The following is a 15,131-nucleotide window of genomic DNA, read 5'->3' as shown; positions in this document are numbered from 1 at the left end:
TTAGCCTTATGTCATTTGATAACACAGGGTGATGATGCCTGTGTGGTGTGATTTTGGGGACCCCAGCAAGCCCTCAGCCTTCCTCTAAAAATACAATCCCCACAAAATATCATTTCAAGGAGAGGATGCATCATGTCCATCTGAGGGATCGTGTATGTTAACTTCCAAGTTATATAAATTATTATACAAGTTAAATTCTGTAGCTCCATAAGTTTACAGCACAAAGACCACTCACGGTACTCAAATAGCCGACCATCATTTGCCCAGTAGAGTTGAAAGTGCCCTCTAACACTGCAAGCCTGGAAACTCTTCTGAAGAAAAAAGTAGTCCCTAGAACACCCTGCTATGTCAAACCCATACTCCTGCTGGGAGCTGCTGTGTGGCTCTTGTGGTATTTGGGCATGAGGACTCAGAGTGGGAAAAGCCCCCAAATCTGTGATTGCCACTGCCATAAGAGCCCACTTCTGTTGTTCTAATGAGGGGCCTGAGCTCTAGCTTCTCAAATTGGGACTGAGGATACATTTTCCATAGAATTAACATATTTTCATGTTTTCTTCTTTTTAATAGAAAAGTCTGTGGTTAATTTAATAATTGTTTTTTTTCAAATTAGGTTTTACTGATCACACAAGTGATTAGTGATAATTAGTTTTCACATAGACTGTAACTGGAGCTGAAAAACAAGGTCTATTTTTAAAACAGAATGCATCAAAAAAAAGACTTTTGGGCCTGTTTCCTGCTTTTCTAGAATTTTCATATTTCTTTTCACATAAAAGTGCATGTCTGAATTTCAGCTTTTGAATGGAAGTGAATTGGTTTCTGTTCATGGTATTTGAGGGTCCCATACAAATGTTTTTTTTCCCTCTAAAATATTTTAAAAGTTAGAACTTAATATGTGGTTATACTTGGGTTATAATTAATATGTCAGATGTGTTTTTTGTCTTGACAATACTACATTTTTACTACTGCTTTTTAAAAGTTACTGCTTAATTCATTTTAATGGCCCTTATTTAAAATAGCTCACTTGATTTACCAAAGGGCAAATTATGCATAATTAAATAAAAAGCATTTTATCATCTATGAGAAAATGCCTTTACATTGGGACCAATTGGAGAGAAGCCATTTTATTGCTTAAGGTACTCAATTTCACATCAGCTGTAAGAACTTTCTATAAGACTTGTTATAGGACTCACTTCAACTTGGTTTCTTGGTAAGTATATTACATTGTTTTAAGAAACGGAAATTTGCTTAATAGGAAAACCATCTTCAGATACAACCCCTAAGCCCAAGAGAACCCCCAAACAGAAGAAAATAGAGACTATAAACTCTGACTCAGATTCAGAATTTGGCATTCCAAAGAAGACTCCAACACCAAAAGGTGAGAATTATCTTTGTATACCCTCTAGCATATGCCATGTGGAAAATATTTAGTGTATTTTCTACTCACTGAATTTAAAGAGACTGCGTACATATTTTATATTGCTTTATTCCTTAGTAAGCAATGTATTTAAGAATCAGTCCAATGGAAGTATAGCAATTTAGTCCAGTCAGTCAATTTGACAATTTCTTTATAAGTCAAGAAATTGAGACTCAAAGGGGTTAAGTAAGCAATTTGCATATCTAGGAATGATTCAGAGACTTCCATGTGGGGGGCTAGTTATGTAATAACTAGTTATTAAAAAGGTAGATGGGGGCTCTTCACTAGCTGAAATGTGACAGTCATTGGAGTAGGCTGGAGCTAGGACTCTTAGATCGGAGTTTTTTGCTTATCTGGGAAATAAAATTGCTGTGCTCAGGGCCCCACAAGGGCGTCAGCACCTGTTCTTCTCTCTGGGACCCCCTTTTTGCCTTCAAAATCCAGCAAGTCCTTACAGATGCTTTAAAAAAATGTGTAAGACATGATTTTCTCTAAGCTGTTCAACCTTTTATCCAACTGACATATTATCAATGTGTTTATTTCTTAAAGTGGTAGTTAGGATAAGGAGATACAAACCTACAGGGAAACAAGGGAGAATAGGGGGTGGAAAAGAACCAGTGATTGGGGGGGGTCAATACTTATATACATAGTTTGAAACCTTTTCAGTACGGAAGTGCCATTTCATTGCTTCATTTAATCAAATACGACATCCCAAGAGCATTTAGGCTATCTTTTCTTACTAGTACAATCTAGTTGGCATAGCTTAAGGAACCTAAAAAAATTTAGAATTTAAATTTCCATTTTCTCTTTCACTTACTGGCATCACTGTAGGATGGAGAACATTTAAATGTTACCTTTTTCTCTTCCTCCTCCAATGATAAGAATAAGACATTAGGTAGATGAAAAAAAAAGAAAAAAGGCCATATGTGGTAATTATAGGCCTGAGAAAGAATATGAATTTGACAGATTATTTCCTGATTAATACTAGAGGGTTTATTCTAAGACTGCTACTTAAAAATGGGATCTGCAGTTGGTTGTTACTAGTGTGTGATAAGTAAACTTTAGAGTAAGGATTTAAGCCTTTATAATTTGTTAATGAGAAAGTATGTATTACTTTTCTAGTAGTTCATATTTTAATTATATTTTAAAAGTATTGGTCTGTGACATACTAGAAATAAAATTTTTTTTTTCATCACATACAATTTAAAAAGCACTCTTCTAAGATAATTTTTTTTCAGGCCCAAGGATGACATGTACAAAATACAGATGTTTTCTATTGTGTATTAGGGGCTTGGTCATTAAAATTTGTCATGAGGGCCTTCCAATTAGTTTAAATGTATTTGTGAAATACTCTTTAGTCATGTCAACTACAGAACTGAAATGATGCTGCCAAACTGTTTCCACATCATTCATATTAAAAGAGCAGGATTGCAGTACTGATTGGGGATGCCAAAGAAGTCAAGTACAGCGTTTTTACCTTTTTATATTGCACTTAACCTTGGGAGAAAAAATGGTTTGTATCATTTTAAGGTAAAGGCCGGGGGGCGAAGAAAAGGAAAGCATCTGGCTCTGAAAATGAAGGTGATTATAACCCTGGCAGGAAAACACCCAAAACAACAAGCAAGGTAATCAGAAGCATCTTTTTAATGCAGCCTTTTATTTAAGATGATCTATAAACTGGCTTAGTTCTCTTATTACTATGATGTTTTGTAACAGCTTTAAACCTAGCATCTTTTATCCTTAGGGGTCAAATAATGATCCAAGTCTAAATCTATATAATCAGGACTATTTCTTGGATAAAAGGGTGGTATAAATTAGCTTAATTAAGAGTATTAATTTCATCCAGTGAGCAGTAGAAATTATATGCTACCTATCTGAAATATTATCTTTTCAGACCAAATAAAGGCTATTTCTGTATTTGACCAGGACTAATTTTATTTTTTTAACTTGAATTCATTTGACTGTGGATCATTTTCCCAACTAGTCTGATTCTTCTCCAGAAGTACACTATCTTTTAGGTAAATTAATAACATCAGATGACCCCCGTTTTTCTCTCTCTTCCATTAAAACTTAAAATACAAACATAGATGATTTTAGCTTTATGCTTCTTTTCACACTGACCTCTTCCATCCAGTCTGCTACACCTTTGGAGACTCCTGCATTTTTATAAACACTGTGTGCACTACATTCTGTGCATTAGTCTTGTTTTTTCTCTCATGAATTGATAGATACTTGCAAATTAGACAATTTGAATTTTTACTAATCTGGGCATTGTGCATATTTGCTGGGTAATATATACATTCTTTAAGAAATAAAAATGGTAATAAGTAATACAAGATGACCAAGGTGGCGAATTATTATACCTAATCCTTTTTTTTCTTCATAAAAATGATTAGATAACTGGTCTTATACTTTAGTATTACAATTCTGAGTTAAAAAGCACCATTATTTATAATTCCCAAATGCAAGTGAAGTGGGAGGAATAAGAAGTCTTTTTAGCATGAGTCTTCTTTTTCTTAATTTGGGGGTTTTAAATCTACTGTTTTGGTTTTTTTTTTTAATGTCTAGAAACCGAAGAAAACATCTTTTGATCAGGATTCCGATATGGACATCTTCCCATCAGACTTCGCTTCTGAACCACCTTCTCTGCCACGGACCGGTCGGGCTAGGAAAGAAGTAAAATATTTTGCAGAGTCTGATGAAGAAGAAGATGTTGATTTTGCAATGTTTAATTAAGTGCCCAAAGAGCACAGAAACATTTTTCAACAGATAACTTGTGTTGTCCTTTTGTCTTTTCTGTCTCAGACTTTTGTACATCTGGCTTATTTTAATGTGATAATGTAATTGATGGTTTTTTATTGTGGTAGGCCTTTTAACATTTTGTTCTTACACATACAGTTTTATGCTCTTTTTTACTCATTGAAATGTCATGTACTGTCTGATTGGCTTGTAGTATTGTTATAGACTGCCGTGCATTAGCACAGATTTTAATTGTCATGATTGCAGACTAAAGACCTGCTTTTTGAAATGAAATTTAAACATTAAAAATGGAACTGTTTTCTTTGTCTCTTTACTGAAAATGAAAATTTAGTGAAAGCTCCCACACACCTTTAAAATAAATATATTTTATTCTTTGCCAGGAGACTCCATGGAAAAAGGTAAACAGTATATGAACATAGAAAGCATTGTTAAACAATCTCAATGTACAAACAGAGCCAGTGAAAGTACATCACAGACTTGCTAATATATAAAAAAAAAATAAAATAAAAATCCACTAGTGCTTAAATGAGAACTAAGAAACTGACACTTGTATCTGTTAACCACTCTACCACAGCTTTCACTCTGCTTCATAGTGATTGAACAAGGTCAAAGGGTGCAGATTCTCTGCCCATGCCTTTGGGAGTTACTGTTAGCCCCTGGGCATCAAGAAGACTGGGAAAAACCCAGTATCAGGCATGAGTCAGGAAGGACACTAAAGTTACATGGTACAGGTGGTAGACCAGCCTGCTAATTATCCCAAGAAATTTCCCTAATGGCTTGTGAATAGGTAAACAAAAACTTATTAACACTGAAAAGTGTTTCTGCCTTGGAGGCTATCATTACTGTAAAAATGTATCTTTTTAAAAAAATTGTGTAGTTATGTCATTAAACAAGTAATAAACCACTTTTAATTTAAAGTGACATTAACAGTTGAACAATGACATTTGATTAACTGAACTGGCAGTTACACTGATACAGAATTCTCTTCTGCTAGTACAGTGAATTTGTATACTTTTACTGGGCAACATGAAATGAAAGATGCAGTTTGAGAGCATCAAAAGAGCAAGGACAAGCTTCCATACTAACTAAATTAGAATATCTTCAGCCTTATCTTGTACTGTACAGTAGTCCCATTTCCTTACCTTGATGTCTTGATGATTCTGTGAAAGCAAGACAATTATCTTTTTGAATCTTTCTTAGCTGGACGTGTACAGTAGTCTGTTTCATAACGTTGGTGTCTTGGCTATTTTGAGTATGCAAGACAAAATGAAAGCACCAAACATACAGTATAGAAAGAACAGAGCCATATTTCTGTATGTACAAAGTCTTTAGAAACTTAACCAGGGGTAAAATCATTTTGACTGGGTCTTTGCCATGCAATCTTGGGTGTTCAAAGAGGAAAATAGAAGCTTTTAACTAGTTTCTGGTTGCATGAAATGGCTGATTTTTAGAATTTAAAAAGTTTGTACTTCTAGGTAAGTTAGACAATGAGGAGTATATATTGATACATACGAAAACTTCTTGGTCCTTTTTGAGTTTTAATACAGTTTCAGTCCAAAAACTAAGCAGCAGTAAAAATGTTTTTTGTGGTTTTTTTCCTTGCATTTTAAATCCCGGAAGTGAAGGTACTGGGGAATGTTTGAAGTAGCTGCAAAGTGTCTTATTGCACCAGTGGTGACTGACTGACACCACTGTTTTCCACTGAGCTGGGTGAGATGCTGGGACTGTGCTCTGCTGTGTTCCCACTTGAACTTGGGGTCAAGGGTTCATGTCCTTCAGAATTCTCTAGCATTTCCTGAATAAGAGGTGGCATCGATCCAGGAATTTCCATTTTCAAGGTAATTACACGTTCTGCACCTTTTAAAAAGAGATAATAGAAATCTGGTAGAGAGACGGAGTTAAGCTGAATAACTAAGGATCAACTTTCATGGACTTCAGCAAGGGTGAAAACTGCTACCAGTGCTTCCCAGAGCCTGTCCTGATTTTACCACATTAAACTATCTATAGAAAAGCAGCAGCAACAGGACATGTTTAAATTTGATAATTCCATACCTCAGTTTCAGGAAACAGTATATATTTACTTAACCTAATTTACAAACACGTTCCTGATAAAAGACCAGAAAGAGTATATTTTAAAAATGAAACAGTTGAAAGGATACCAGTAACCAACAAACTGGAGGAAGTGATATGAGTAATAAATGTGTCCACATTTATTAACTTGATACAGCACTGCACTGACGAATACAGTAGCCATGTGCGGCTATTTAAATTTAATTTTTTTAAATTATAAGAACAGTGCCTGAGTTGCATTAGCCACATTTCAGGTGCCCCAGAGCCAGGTGTGGATAGTGGCTACTGTATTGCACAATGCAGATTATAGAATATTTCCATAATCATAGTAAATTCTATTAGGACTGGTCTAGTTAGAGATAGGGGATGACAGTGTTAAGTTAAACAGCCTCATTGTTCCAAAATCAAAGTCATAGTTACAATGTCACGCACGGGTATCTATGTTTGCCTCTACTCTTAATCTCAATGCCAGGGATGAACTCCGCTTCTCCCTGAAGAAACCTCTTTTATGGAGATCAAGGATTGAGATTTGTCAAACAAGTTCACTGTGATTCAAAGCTTTTTCTGAAAAGTGGAGTTTGTTCCTTGGCTAACCAAGGTCTTTAGGGACAGAGTAGGTTAATGGGGAAGGGGCCTGACAACATTTGGTACCAGGTGTGGCTGCTAAATTTTCTCTACACAGAAAAACCCTGCTCTAATGCTCAACTGTCATACGGTTTTGGCACTTCGGTAATTGCTCAGATTGCCTCATACACTAAAAATCACTAAGCAAAGAATAGACCTCAGCAAAGCTAGAGTTCCTTCGCTTAGAAGTGTGCAGAAGTCAATCTGCCTATACACGAGAGACCAATGGCTACGTTGATTGAGAGAGAAACTTAACCAATACCAATTACCCTAAGTACTGTTCATTTTTCTTGAGGTTTGGATAGTCAAGAAAAACTGGAGTCAAGTTTACATAAACCAGAGCATGTGTGGAGAGCTGGAATGAAATGTATAAAACTAGAAAATTAAAAAGTCTGTCATATAGTACATTCTCTTGAAAACAGCTTTTTGAATCCTTAGTTATCTAGATTTTAAAGCTGTCATCACCTAAGGTCATTGAGTAAGGTCAAATTTGAGGGGTTTTTGGTTTTTGGTTTTGTTTTTTTTAAGGGGTGGGTATTATTTAATTCCTTTTGATTTCAAATGAGAAATGAATTTTAAAACAAAAAGATTTTTATCAAATATCCTGAATTAAAACGTAGGATTTAAAAAAGCAGTGTGACCTGGTCAGGACTGTGTCACTTTGTGAACATAGCGCAGACTCTAAAGACATACCTTTTGCACTGATGCTGCGGAGATCTGTGATTTTCATTAAGATCTTTGGAAACATGTGAGGCTTGCTCGGTCGTCTCTTTCTGATATAAATTTTCAGTGCTTCCAACAATGGTTCTTGTAGCTTATCTACTTTTGTTGGTTCCTCAAGGTCCTGGCGGTCTAGATCCCAGAAATAAAATATTAAACGATTAGTAGCAGGACAGGAAGAGTTTTATACACTTTCCATTTCCCCTCTAACTTGTTCCTACTATACTATGACTTTATTAATTGGATGATTTGATCACATATAGAAATTTGAGGATAAATGCAACTGCTTTAAGCAGTGATAGTTGAAAATGATTGTTTCCGTTGTGGATCAAAAGCACATTTTGACGGCTGGTTGTTTTTGTCCCAGGGAAAGAATTACATCTCATGACCAGGAGGTGTCACTACTGAGCTGAATTAAAACCTTGAGCAGGATAGTTCTAAAAGCAAGGTAAATGGGCCCCCTAATTAAAGCCATTATTTTTTAACCACTTATGATTCGGCCTCCTGTGAGCCAGTAGGGGTCACTACAAAGAAGAAAGCTGTATTTTATCCCAGTTCTCCCCTTGGAGAGGTTGGTAGGCCAACCCAGTGACTTGTATTCCCAGCCACTAAATTAGCAAACAGCACATGCAGGCCCCTTGGATCACTATTAAAATGTCCCTCGGTGGTTTATTTTACTATAGTCTGATCCTTCCTTAAAAAAAATAAATACCTGTCGTAATTGCAGAAATAGCATTTTGGTATTTCAGATCAGAAGACTCCCAAATCTCTTTAATTTAAAACTATGGAACAATGAATGCAACAAACCCCAACCCTGCATGTCTGGCTTTATTCACATGTCTTTTCCCATGCAAAATAACTCCAAAATGGAGATGAGGAATTTCCCATGAATTACAAGTGTAAGTTGTTCTTCATGGAATCTCGCGAAGGTTTTGTAGGTAGTTGGTACCTCCACAGATTAAGCAGATGGCACTGAGAAGGCCTGTTTCTGTGTCATCCATTTCCAAAGGCAGGAGCTGGTTGGCAAAGGTGAACACAAGGTCAGTCAGAGGACCGAATCCAGCATTGTGCATCTGAGTTCGATTTAGGGTAAGGCCATCTGAAAAAGTCATGGTGTCTTGTTCTGGGGTATACCTGGTGCAGATTCTAAGAATCTGGAAGAAAGAAAGAAAAAAACAAAAACACAGGTTTGCTGGATCGTCCAAGCCAGGCTGTCCTGACAGCATCAATCAGATCCAGGCAGAAGATAACATGAAGGTTTTCTGGGAGCTCTTGCATCGCACGAGGCACTTGGCCCTCCTCTGAGAAGTTGAATGTCTTCTCCGGCTCCTTCATTAAAAGAGGAAGCAGTCAAAACACGGGTTAAAGTTATTTTAGGGAATAATAAATAGGACACACGAAATTTTGATAAATATCTGTTTGTGCTAAAGTAATCTGAGTCAAACATTCACTGAGTACCTACTTATGTCCCAGGCACTGTGCCAGGTGCGGGGGATAACAAAATGAAAAGGATTCTATCCCTCCCCCCTTTTTTTTCCCTGAGCTAACAGCCTACAAATAAACTAAAATGACAATATGTACCATTTCTTTTAATGCCTGGTGTATGTCAAATGTTATACATGCCCTATATCAATCTTCCAAACGACTCGGTAAAGTGAATTATTTTACAGATGAGAGACTGAAGGCTCAGAAAGGTTAAGCTATGTGCCCAATGCCACACAGTTAGCATCTGATTCAAACCCGAGTTAGGCTCCCTCTTCCACGATGCCTCTGATCACACAGTTTCAAGACAACCATATACAAAGAGGAAGAGTGGAACCCGCAAGGAGCTGGGGCGTTCAGAAGGAAAGCTCAGATGCGGCCGGGAGGAGCTAAGAGCAGGCTCTTGGGGGAAGAGGCAGCGTTCCAACTAAGCCAGATGTCTGCATGGGATTTCTATAGACAAGAAGCCTGGGCCATGCTGTCGTAGTCTGCCAATCCCACCTGACAGGCCCTTGATGCCACCCAAGGACACCCGCTGCCTGGGTCTTGCTCCGAGCGCAGTGAGCTCCACACGCCTTCCCTCTGCATGCCGGCAGCCCCAGCTGGGGTTCCCACCGTCCGATCGACCCCAACCGGCCTTGCGGAGCGCCATGCGTTCCACAGCCCTTCTCCACCCAGAGGCACACTTCTGCACCAACAACCGCGAAGGGCCTCTTTGCCAACCAGGCTTCCGCATTTGACTTCTCCCTTTGAAAAAAGCTCGGAGCTGCTTGAAGCAGAGAAATGAATCGTGCCCAGACAGAAGTGAAAAGCCCAGTAGGCTTAGGGAGCTCAGAGTTTTTTTCCCAGATGCTGCTGCCCGGTTAATAAAAACGTCTGAGTCCAGTGTCTTCTTGGTGAGAGAAGAGTGACAATTAGCACGTGTCACCTCCGACACAGAAGGATAGCTAATGTCTTACTGATCGCCGACTACATGCCAGCTACCGTGCTACGTGTTTTCATACGTTACTTCATCAGCCCACACATTAGGTCTTACTATTATCCCATTTTATAGAAGGGGAAACAAGCCCAAATAGCTTGTCCTATGTCATAAATAGTAGGTGGCATGATTTCTCATCTGTCAGCAGTGCTTTAACCTCTGCCCCACAGCCGCCTCATTCCTCTTCACCCAAACTCAGATGCCTCTCTAAGATGTGATGGGCCAGCACTGATTTGGATATCAGCCTCATTTCTCCTGGGCTGGGTGCCTTTGTGCAGTGCACAGCCTGCACAGCTGTTCATGGTGGCCTACCTGGTAAATAGCATATGGCCTGTGGCCTGGAAATAGAAAATTCTACAAACTTTGCTTCTTATGTAAATCAGGACAGGTCCTGATTGTCCTTATTGTATGATCAAGTGGCACGATGAACTGGAAAGGTCCCTATCATGAATGCAAGTGGCTATCAAAGCATCACAAAAGTTCCTGTTCTTCAGCTTGGTGGTCCTTTTCACCTCTCACATATTTGCCCAGGCACCTCTCTGAGCCAGCCCAGCCATCTTCTCTGAGTCCCTGATTGGCTAATCTGTTCAACTTTATCTTGGTAGCTGGTGGGGTCTAAAGCCATTCCCCATGTCAGAGCAGCAGAGGAACCCAGGAGTCATTGGGTATAAGCTTTACATCCCCCTGAAAGCGCTGGCAGGTGAAGTGTGGTGCTCAAGATCACACAACTCATGGTGCCAGGATAGAACACAGGACTCCTAATGCCTAGCCCAGTGCTCCTTCAACCACCCGGGAAAATGCGGACAGTACTGCCTACGCAGGGAGTGTGTCACATGATGGGCAAAGTAGTATGCTCAGCATTTATGGGCTCAAAACGCCCAGACACATTTCCAGTTTGGAATCAAATAGGTACTAAGTAAGGCTTGGTAGCGTTAGCGCACAGCCAGTGTGTGACTGCACCAGGTCTGTCCCTGCAAGAACGAGACAAGCGGGGCATTTGTTGGAAAGGAAGAGGAGGAGGCCAGGAGTTAAGCATTTGCAAGTGGTCAACAGCTCACTTAGAGGTCCCAGTCCAAGCTGCAGGGCACAGATATCTCCTTCGTACTATTCTCTTCGGAAGGGTTTTCCTCCTTAAACGTTAGGTGATAATTGGATTCTGATAAAGCATTTAAACTATGTCCTGTTGCTTCTCTCCCTAGAAAGTCCAAAACCAAAACCAAGTATACATCAGCCATCCAGAGAGGCAGGCGCGTGGGCGGAGATGGAAGACTGATCAATGTCTTCTTTTATCAGGAGCCTCCGCCCCAGGGGGCAGCATCCTCCTTGCGGCTCGGGCCAGGCCTGCCTCTGGAGGGAAATCAACGAGCTTCATTTTGTCACACTCAAGTCAAATGCCAGTGGCAGCCACCGAGTGCTTCTCCAGAGTTAAAACACCCTTGTTTGAAAGGTGGGTATTTCATCTGGAAAGAGGAGCACGCAAGTCCCACGAGGTGGGTGAAAAACTGCCCAGGCAAGGCCGCCTCACCAAAGGAGGGCCCTGTCACATGACATGGAGCTTTGTGGAGGGGCAAAGCTGGATCTCCTCTGGGGAAGAGGGACTGTCATTCCCTGCCTTCATCAAAGACAACTGCGTATCTTTCCACTGCTTTCTGGGTGCTTCCTAGGAGCAGACTGCCTAAGCCTGGAGCCCAGGGTGGATCTGGGCAACTGACATCCTAGATAGAGGCCGAGCCGGGGACTTGTCCACTTCTCTCCTTGTCCATATGACCACCCTAATCCAAGACATCATTGCTTCTCTTCCAGTGAGAGCCTCTTAACCATCCTGTTGTTTCCACTCCTGATCTGGTCGCCAGAGCACTCTGTTCAAAATGTTCATCTGAGAAGACCTCTCCTCTCCTGCTAAAATCCCTCTGAGGGCTGCTAGTCTCTTTAGAGCCATAAAATCCAAGTTTCTTCCTGTGGCCTCCATAGCCTGCCCTACCTCACCACTGTCCCTCCTTTCTTCTTGCTCGTTAACTTCTGGTCATATTGATCCTCTTTCTGACACTCCGGTAACTCACTGTTGCTGCAGAGCATTTGCACTTACTGTTCCCTCTGTCTTTGATGCTTTTCCCCTGATCGTCATGTGGCTGACTCTTCCTACTCAGAGTTCAGTTCAAATGTCACCTCCTCAGAAAGCACAGTGAACACACTTGCTGAACCCCATTACCACCCAGCGAAGTCAGGTCCTGGCCCGCAGGGACAGTGTGAGGTAATAACGACTATTGTTTTAAACTGCTAAGTTTTGTGGTAACTTGTTATGCAGCGATAGATAACTACTACAACATAACTTGCCTTGAGCTGCGCACACATCTCAAGCTGACTGCATTTTCCCTAAGTGTTCGCCTGTGGAACCACCACCCAGATCAAGCTACGTCTGGTTCCAGCACCTATAGGCTCCCTTGACTCCTCCAAATCAAACCTCCTTCCCCAAAGTCACTGTGACTTTGACCTCTGTTCCTGTAGATTAGCTTTGCCTGACTTTAGATAGATGGAACCACACAGTATAGGCTCTCTTGCGTCCGGCTTTATCCACTCCATGTCATATCTGAGAGATTCCCCAGGTTAGTCCACGCGGCGCTGGTCCTTTTTCAGGGCTGTGTGGTATTCCACAGCACGAGCCCTCGCGCACCTTGCTTTATGTTCTCCACAGCACCGTCCCTTTCTGAGCGTACTGACCCATCACACTCCAGAAAATGAGCTCCTACGAGGAGGCTGCTCTCTATTTGTCTTGCGCCTGCTGTTTCTTTAGCATCTAGGGCGGTGGCATCACAGAGCAAGTGGCCAATGAATATTTTTTGAATAAGTGAACTGATTCTCTCATCAGAATCTCTCCCACCTCATAACCCCCTGAGGGGGGCATCCAGGGATTTCTACATTTTTAGGCAAAGCTCAAATATCTCACCAATCTGAGTCTCTGCATTAATTGTGTGTGGCAACGTGTGGACATATCCTGATGCGATTTGACTATTTATCCTCCAGTGCTTGTGGAGATGTCAAAGTGATAACACATACAGAGCTGCGCATGGCCGTCTTCCCTGGCAACACATAGTACGGAGTGTAGGAGCTCATGGGAACAAAATGTTTTCCTCAGTGGGACCTGCCACCACCAGCCCGCCTTTCCTGAGGAGGACATCGCGTGCGAGGAGGAGCCTCGTCTGACTGTTACTGCTTCCTAGACCAGCACTCTAGGAGCCGTTATCTTAAAATGTGAAGAGGAGCTTGTGGAGTGAAATGTAATGGCATTTTTATTTAAACTAATAGATCCAAAATATTTTTGTTTTAACATGTAATCCATATAAACAAATCATTAAGGAGGTATTTTACAATTTTAAATAGTAAGTCTTTGAAATCGAGTGTGTAGTTTACAATTATAGCACTTCAGACCAGTTACATGTCAGGTGCTCAACAGCCACAGGTGGCAGGTGGCTTGTGGCTGCCATACTGGACAGACAGCGTGTGTGTGTGTGTGTGTGTGTGTGTGTGTGTGTGTGTGTGTGTGTGTGTGAGCTCAGTACAAACAGTTCACAAGGACGATGTGGGCTTATGCAATATTGATTAAATTAGCTATTGATAGCTAATTTAAAGGAGCACTTACTATGTGCCAGGTACTATACTTAGTTAATGCTTAACATGCACTAACCCAATCAGTTCTCCCAACAGCCTGATTGGACAGGAGCTACTATTTATGCCTGCTTCACTGAAGACATAACTGAGGCTTAGAGAGGTCACACAGCTTCCCTATATTAATACAGCTTCTAAGGGGCAGAGCTGGGATTTCAACCCAGGGAGTCTGGCTCTAGATCCCACCTTCTTAAGCCGTATACTGGCTGCCTCCCAGTGACTTCCAGTGACTGCTGGAGAAATTGCTCCACACCCACAGGTGAGACAGCTGAGACTCAGAAAGACACAGGACCTCCTTGTGACGGCCCAGGTGGCCAGAGGTAATGCTTGAAGCCTGAACTCAGGCTGGCGGCTCCACGTCCAGAGCTTGCTCCTCTCCAGGCGAGGGTCCTGTCTTACTGAGTCCCTGGGAAGGCGAGGAGGGACAGGTTCATGTGGGAATGGCCTTCCGGGACTTATAGTAACAAGGTCCCCAGGACCCCAGGAGCCACAAATAATGTTTGGAAGTCATGCAGGGCAGTCACTTTTGCGTCACCAGAAGCAAGGTGCTGCTGTGATTGGCATGGGAATGTTTTCCTTGGAGGAAGTGCGGGCAGCGAGTGGCAGGACCCAGGGAAGCCCTGTGTGTCTCATAGGGAAAGATGTCACACATCAGGGGCTGATAACAGAATCCCCTGGAGGGTGTAGTGAGGCTAAACACTAATATGTAAGGTAACTGAGGCCTACAATGTTCCCACCACTGTGCAAGCCCTCTACATACTACTCATTTCATTCCCTCCAGACCCTGAAAGAAAGCTTCTATTCTCACCTTCATTTTCAGTATGAGGAAACTGAAGCTCAGAGAGGGGCAGTCATTTTTCCAAGGTCACACAGCAAGTAAACAACAGAGCCAGATTTTGAACCCAGGCAAGCTGGCTTCAGAGCCCACACTGGTCACTACTATCAACAGCTGGGGCAAGCCAAAGGGAAGCTGGATCGATGGGGAGCCACGTTGGGGCAGGAAAGGGTGGGGGAGACAAGTTCAAAAGTAAAAGTGGGAGCAGGCTTGGAGCTGGTGAAAGGCTGGGCTGTAAATTCCAGGAGGGCAAGGTCTCATCTCTCCTCTCTGCCATTATAACCCAGTGTCTGGCACGTAGTAAGTGTTCATTAAACATGTGTGGGATTTCTTCCTTCAACCTATAATTATTCATGCTGTATGACAAGACAGAATGAGCATTTGAAACAAAAGCCAGGCCATGGCTCACCTCTGGTCAAAACCCAGGGACTCCTTATCATAACGAAAATGAAACCCTACGTGGGGTCTCAGGCCCCAGTTTCTCTGAGTCCCGGCTGTCCTGCCCTCACGTGTCTCCCTCCAGGCACACTCACTTCCTCACGTTTCCTCAACTCCCCAGGGCCTCCCCTGCCCCAGGGCCTTTG

The 15,131-nt window shown here is 41.5% G+C and overlaps 2 protein-coding genes across 6 annotated transcripts in view; one reads left to right on the top strand and one right to left on the bottom strand.

Moving 5' to 3' along the window:
• TOP2B (DNA topoisomerase II beta) overlaps positions 1 to 4,472 on the top strand; it is a 56,034-nt gene extending 51,562 nt beyond the window's left edge. For both annotated transcript variants that reach the window (XM_019628675.1, XM_019628674.1), the window contains exons 34-36: positions 1,253 to 1,375; positions 2,945 to 3,039; positions 3,983 to 4,472. In XM_019628675.1, coding sequence (XP_019484220.1) covers positions 1,253 to 1,375; positions 2,945 to 3,039; positions 3,983 to 4,150 — 386 coding nt within the window. In that variant the 3' untranslated portion in view covers positions 4,151 to 4,472. The remainder of the gene's footprint in view (positions 1 to 1,252; positions 1,376 to 2,944; positions 3,040 to 3,982) is intronic.
• Positions 4,473 to 4,523: 51 nt separating this feature from the next.
• Positions 4,524 to 15,131, bottom strand: part of RARB (retinoic acid receptor beta) — a 170,492-nt gene continuing 159,884 nt past the window's right edge. For all 4 annotated transcript variants that reach the window (XM_019628679.1, XM_019628676.1, XM_019628677.1 and 1 more), the window contains exons 6-8: positions 8,538 to 8,742; positions 7,562 to 7,720; positions 4,524 to 6,031 (exon numbers count right to left, since the gene is read on the bottom strand). In XM_019628679.1, the coding sequence (XP_019484224.1) occupies positions 5,835 to 6,031; positions 7,562 to 7,720; positions 8,538 to 8,742 (561 nt within the window). In that variant the 3' untranslated portion in view covers positions 4,524 to 5,834. The remainder of the gene's footprint in view (positions 6,032 to 7,561; positions 7,721 to 8,537; positions 8,743 to 15,131) is intronic.

Source organism: Hipposideros armiger, unplaced genomic scaffold, assembly GCF_001890085.2.
Source record: "Hipposideros armiger isolate ML-2016 unplaced genomic scaffold, ASM189008v1 scaffold_804, whole genome shotgun sequence".
In the NCBI taxonomy this organism is placed as follows: Eukaryota; Metazoa; Chordata; class Mammalia; order Chiroptera; family Hipposideridae; genus Hipposideros; species Hipposideros armiger.
This window is presented reverse-complemented; position numbering and strand designations above follow the sequence as displayed.